Source organism: Psammomys obesus, unplaced genomic scaffold, assembly GCF_907164565.1.
Source record: "Psammomys obesus unplaced genomic scaffold, mPsaObe1.curated_primary_1811, whole genome shotgun sequence".
NCBI classification, from domain to species: domain Eukaryota; kingdom Metazoa; phylum Chordata; class Mammalia; order Rodentia; family Muridae; genus Psammomys; species Psammomys obesus.
Window position 1 is genome coordinate 1,770,157 of NW_026590905.1, and position 6,290 is coordinate 1,776,446.

The following is a 6,290-nucleotide window of genomic DNA, read 5'->3' on the forward strand; positions in this document are numbered from 1 at the left end:
GGAGAGAAGGAAGGGAGGGAGGGAGAGAGGAAGGAAGGAAGAAAAGGGAAGGAAGGAGGGAAGGAAGGAAGGAAGGAAGGAAGGAAGGAAGGAAGGAAGGAAGGTCATTAGGAACAGCCCTTTCCTGCTTCCTTGCTCCTCCCTATTTGGGGTTCCAGCATAGGCATGTCTGTAGAGGAATCAGGCCCCTCTACACTCCATGACTCCATGAGACTGACCACCGAAGCAAACAAACCTATAGTCCTTCAGAGTTCTCTGCTCTTCAGGGCTGGGCCAGCCTCCATCCAGAACCAAACCAAAAGCCAGGGGATTCAAGGTGCCCTGCGTATGTGCAAATCCAGTAGGCCACTAGCCCACTGTAACTTTAGAATGTTAGGAGAGTGTAACTTGAGAAGACTTGAGGATGGGAATCTTGAGGAGGAAGCTTTCAGCTTCAGGAGCTTTTAGATGTGCCAGACTTCAGAGCATTCAGATCCTAGCCTGGGAGGCAGGGTCAGAGTGAGGAGGGGCTGTTAATGTGGGCAAGATTCTCCTGAGTCTCAGGGAACTGTGGTTGAGGCAGAAACCACCATGTACCTGGGCAAAGCTGGAGCTTGTGAAGTGAAGCAGGACCTAACCAAAGACCCTCAGCACTGGCTTTGCCCACCCAGAGCCACCAGAGCTTGAGGGCTGGAGAAGAAAGAGTCTTCTCGGTGAAGCCAGACGGGTTCCCAGATAGCTGCGATCTGATCATTCTTGAACACTTAGGCTTCATTCTTGAACAGATATTCAGAGGTGGCAGACGTCTAGGAAAATGGTCTCCCTGGTCTCAGAGGAGGGCATTCACACTGTGGAGTAGGTATAGGCCCACTGCACCCACACAGAGAATGGGAGCAGCAAGCAGAGAAACTTAACAAGTTTCAAACCTGGGAGTAACAATATTCTAGACAGAGCATTAGAGCTGGGATAGAACATAATACAATACCTTGAGAAAAGCAGTAGGCACAGCTGATAGCAAAATATTGTTTCACTGCTTGAAGGCTAAGAAGTACCTCCTCCAGTGTGTCCACAGAGAAGGAGGCTTGGCGAGAGACCTGGAAGGGGGAAATTAGCAGACGCTATCCTAAGGTCCCCTTCCCAGTCTGTATGTGATGGGTACATGCTAATAACTGTTCCTCTACCATGGAATTTCTACCAGAACTTCAGGATGAGAGTTTCTGTGCCTGCCTCTCATCATCAACACTGCCATCACTAACATCCAGATCCCAGCTTTCTAGGTGTCTCCAGTGTGGTGGGCTCTAGCCTCTAGGTCTACATTTTCCTTGGAAATGCTCATGGGGTCTCTGCTGCAAGGGCATCCTGAGAACTGAGCTCTGCTGATCATCAGACTCCTGTTAGCCTATCTGCTGGTCTATCTGCCCCCAACACAGGCAGTGAAGCACAGGCTACACTGGGTCTCCATGAGAGAATGATGCCTCCCATTCCCTAGCACTGCAGCACTCATGGGAAATGCAACGGTGTCTAGCTAGAAGGGGACATCTGATGTCATAATTGATATCCGAACCTACCTCTTAACTCTGCCAATTCTACAGTCTGCAAAATTACTGTAGTTGAGTTCAACCTAATTTAGTTTCCTCCTTCCCTCAGAGAATTATTATTTTTTTTTGTCAAATAATAGCAGCCACCTTTGAAAGTGTTCAGTGCCTTGTGGGGACATAGTAGATGTCTTGTTTTCTGCCCCTTCTGGTTTAGGACCTAGACTTGAGTATAAACTGATGTTTTTAACCACACTTGCTGCTATTTGCTGCATCTGTTTCAAAAGCTCATACCATACAAAGGACGTATGTTCCCTCTGTGTGTTAGAGGCCTTGGGGAAGAGAGCACACACAGGTCTTAAGCTAAGGTAGAGCAACCCAGGGCAGAGCAGGCACACAGCACGACTTAGGGAAGTCACGGAAACTTCTGTATTGGAGTGGTAAACCTCTGTACCTCCAGCAAGAGAAGGGACCAGAGTACTTATGCTGCACCTCCAACAGGGTGAACTGTGTCCCAGAGGAAATCAAGAAACTCTTTGGCATTTTAGTGTGGGATCAAGGAATTGGCTGGGCATGACTAATGTCCATACTCTCACAAAGATGAAGGGCCAGAGACTATCACCACAGTGATCCCTTGCAAGGACTCATCAGCCATCAAGAAGGTCCTTTTCATTTAGACCGTTTGCTTCTTGTGGTTGCATTAGTTAGCAATGATGCAAGATTGACCACAATACCCTGGAAAGAAGTGAGCAATGGAAGGGCTATGGCACTCTCAGAGGCCTCCCTCTGGCTACAAATCTCATGATGGGCACTCCACTGATGTGGCAGCTGTCCTGGGAATCCCAATGTTCCTGTATCTCCAAAAATCCCAGGCTCTGGTAGTCTTCAAACCCTTCACAAGGTCACAGGGAGGGGCTGGAGTTTGATCCAGGTCTTCCTCCCAAGACTACCACTTTACAACTGCTCATGAGCTGGAGGAAGGCCACAGGATCAGTGGGGAAGGCCCTGGGCCAAGAGAGTCTGTAATGAGTACGTTTATCTTTCGTATATGGATTATTCATGAGCCATTTCACTTTGCTCCTGGGTAGACATATAATTTTTTTTTTGGTCACAGTTTGAACCCTAGCACCACACATACACACACACACAAAATCTGTTAGGAATAGTCAGAAGAATTTTTCCTCTCTGTCTAAAAGGATGAAAACTACTTACCAAAAGCAAAAACAAAACCAAAGCCAAAAGGAAAAAAAAAATTCCAACCCTTACACAACCCCAAAACAACAAATGTGCTGAAAAGTAAAATTGCCATGTTCGTTATTATTGGCGCAAACCACAATTCTAATTGGCAAGCCCCGTAGCTGGGAAGAGCAAGCGAGGACCTGACTGTGAGCTTACTGCCCGGAAGAGAACACTGTGCTTCAAGCTACAAGATACCATTTTCAATGGAGGCCACAGTGGTTCTTCTAATTCATTAATCCAGTGTGGAATATACCAGAAGAGGGATAGAACTCTGTTCATACACAACTCTGACATCATCCGATTTTAAGAAGTTTACTAAAACCACAGTCATGGCCTTGACAATACTGAATGCAAAATACTGGTGTACACAGGTTTTACAGAAGGGGTCCCGAGAGCCCAATCACAAAACAAGGTTAACAGATGGGAGAGGCCTGAGGGAGGGCAAGCACACGGATTTTATTGAGAAAAAAGCTTATATACTGTAAGGGTTGCTGAAGTTTAATAAATAAAGGTCAACTTATAATATATAAAAACAATATAAACATTTATATGCTACATGCATATCATATAATTTAAAGTAATAATTTATATGTGGGGACAGATGCCAATTCATGTTCTTCCGATTTTTCTCGACAAGGCACACACACAGGAAGTGTCTATTCGTATCCAGCGCCAGCCTATGAGTTTGTTGTTTTCTGAAGTCAGTGCTCGGACATAGGTTTGGGACGTTTTGCACTGAGAGTTCCAGTGTTTGTCATCAATTCCCCTGCAACCATTTTTGACTGGCCTGGCTTCTTTACATCTCGTTTCGTAAAAGTATTGTTTGACAGGAGAGTTGCCGGTTTTGATCTCCCCCAGCACCGTGACCTGGTGTCCCCGAATGTCAATGGCTGAGGACTTGTCGGTCACCCACAGACTCTCGCTGTCACACACTGAGTATTCCCCCCGGTGACTCTTATGCTCTGCATAGCGTTTCCGCCGTGATGATGTTCTATTGGCCACCACTGGGTTGCCCACATAATCCTCCATTAGATATAAGGGAGGGGGCTCCAAAGGGGTGCTGTCACTCAGCAGGACCCGGGGCGAATTGTAACGTCTCTGTTGCCGCAGTAGTTCTGTGTCTGTTGCAATCATCGGCTGGAATTCCGACCTGGTGGGCTCTCCCTGCTCTGCTTCTCTGGGTGCTTCTGCTTTGGGCAGGGTGCTCTGGTAATTTTCCTTAACATCCACCACCTGCTTGGAGAGCTTGTTTTTCAAAATGTCTGCCTGAATCAGCTTGATGATGAGGGAATTGAGCGAGTCTTCTGGCAAACTCCTTTGATCCATGTTGTTGCCTTGGATGCCACGGAGATAAGCGAGAAATATCACATAAAACAAGATGGACATCACCTTGTTCACCTGTAAGATCTGAAAAAGGAAACACAAGGTGTTAACAGCTGCCCAGGAGAGTCCGGGTCATTCTGGCTTCAGCCACCCGAGGCTGGCAAGCTCTGAGCATAATGAGTGGGTACCACCATTCTGAGGAAGCAGTGGAACTCCCTGTATGCTACATTGAAGGCTGCTTCCTCCCCACCAGCCCCTGGGAATGCACCACATGTCTTCCGATTGCTTGCCTCCTAGACTGACAGTGCCAGCTGTTTTTACAGTGGATGTCTGCCTTGTTCCCCAGCCGCCTGCTGTGCGGGGATGACATCCTGACACATCCCTTGAGCTTGGGAAGGTACACGGTCCATTGTACTGAGGCAACTATGAGGACGGCATCAATGCATTGCTTGATCGGCTCAGACCCTTGTAACTTTCTTAAGAGACATAATGGGATCCGTCTCACATTCCAGCCTGTGGGCTCTTCCAGTGGGACACAGTGATGCTGGGAATTGGATCTGTTGATTTTATAGCATGGCATCAGAGAGAGAGGCCCCTTCCTGGCCCCTCCTGCCCTTGTAAGCAAACACAAGGCCACTGGCCACCTGCTGAAAGGGTCTAAGTGTCCTCTCAGAAAGACATGTGTCACCAGGACACTGCGAGGAGGATCTACCAACCCTAAACCCCACAATTCTCTGAAACTCTCCTTGCAGAAGACAGAGACACAGCAAAACCCAACTCCAGTGATGGCTCCACCTGCTCTGAGCAGCAAGGGTTGATACTGGTTTCTTTTTCCTCCTAGGGATTTTTCGTTTCCATTATACTGTTTCTCTTTGTAGTCCCATATATGATGCCACCATCTCCCTTTATAGATGGCACTTTCACCCACCACTGCACTCTTCCGTTGCCATAACAGAAGCTCAGCACAGGGCTCCTGGTGAGGAAGGAGTCCTTGTGGAATTGCAGAGTGATCTGGAGATCTTCCTCACTCATCCCTCTTGCACTAGGGCCAAGCCCATGTTTCCAGAAGGCTAACCCAGGAGGGAGGGTCTCTGGTGGAAAGAGCTGCACCTAAGACCCTGACCTTGCAAATTCCCTCACCTCGCCTCTTTAATCACCTCTGCTGCCACCTCAATAGCCCCGTGGGTATTTTCTCCTCAGAGTTCTGTCTTAAGGTGGAAAATAAAATCCTTTCCCTTGGTTCAGTGTTGGTATTTTCAGAAAGATCTTACAGAATCCAGGGGGAAAACAAAGGAAACAAACAAACGTGACATGAGCTCTAGAAAAGAAGTCCTGATTCTGAATCTTCACTGAGGTGCCTGTCCCCAAAATTCACGACACAGCCCCGTCCCCCATCTCCTCTGAAGTGCCTCTTGCTCTCTCATCCCCAAAGGCTGACAGTGTTCCAGACATTAACCTCTTCCTGCTGGCTCCTGGCCTGCCTCTGCGATAAGGGAACCATGTTCCTTCCTTGGGAACCACTCTGAGGATAATTGACTCCTTCAAGGTCAAAGCTAAGGGAAAGATTTTAACATGGCTGCCTACCCTAGAGACTGCTCCAGGAACTGTGTTATCCCAGGAAAATGGTTCCCACAGGGTAATTAATCTCTCCCCTCCCCCCATTCTGCAGAGAAGTGACGTGTCCATCAGTCTTGCAAACCTAACAAAATGAAACTTCAAGAACACAAAATAAATGGCATACACATAGCTTGAGCTTCTGCCCCAAGCTCAACACAGCTGCAATAAAATCATTTGAACCTAGAAGTCTATCACCCTGTAAGTATGAACCCACAAGGATACTTGTTCTCAGGGCAACAAACTGGGGGTGATATATGTGTGTATGGGGTCCCAGATAAAGTGAGAGGCCATACAGAGTTTGGCAAGGCAGTTATGAGGATGGTTTGACAAGATAGATATTAGATGGTACAAAGGACTTGGTATAAGGAAAACACCTTTGTGGTGGTAGCCAAAAGTTACCACTAGAAAGGTCCTTTCAAGGGCTAGAGAGCTGGCTCAAGAGTAGGAATCCTTGCTGCTCTTCTAGAGGACCCATGTTCAGTGCCAATACCCATGTTGGGTGGTTTACAACTATATGTCTAGGGGATCTAACAGCCTCTGCTGACCTCCACAGGCAGACACACACACACACACACACACACACACACACACACACAC

At 47.5% G+C, this 6,290-nt stretch overlaps 1 protein-coding gene across 2 annotated transcripts in view; it reads right to left on the minus strand.

Moving 5' to 3' along the window:
* Nucleotides 1-3,056: 3,056 nt before the first annotated feature.
* The window catches only part of Ntf3 (neurotrophin 3), a 69,042-nt gene continuing 65,808 nt past the window's right edge, over nucleotides 3,057-6,290 (minus strand). For both annotated transcript variants that reach the window (XM_055609422.1, XM_055609421.1), the window contains exon 2: nucleotides 3,057-4,160. In XM_055609422.1, coding sequence (XP_055465397.1) covers nucleotides 3,363-4,139 — 777 coding nt within the window. In that variant the 5' untranslated portion in view covers nucleotides 4,140-4,160 and the 3' untranslated portion in view covers nucleotides 3,057-3,362. The remainder of the gene's footprint in view (nucleotides 4,161-6,290) is intronic.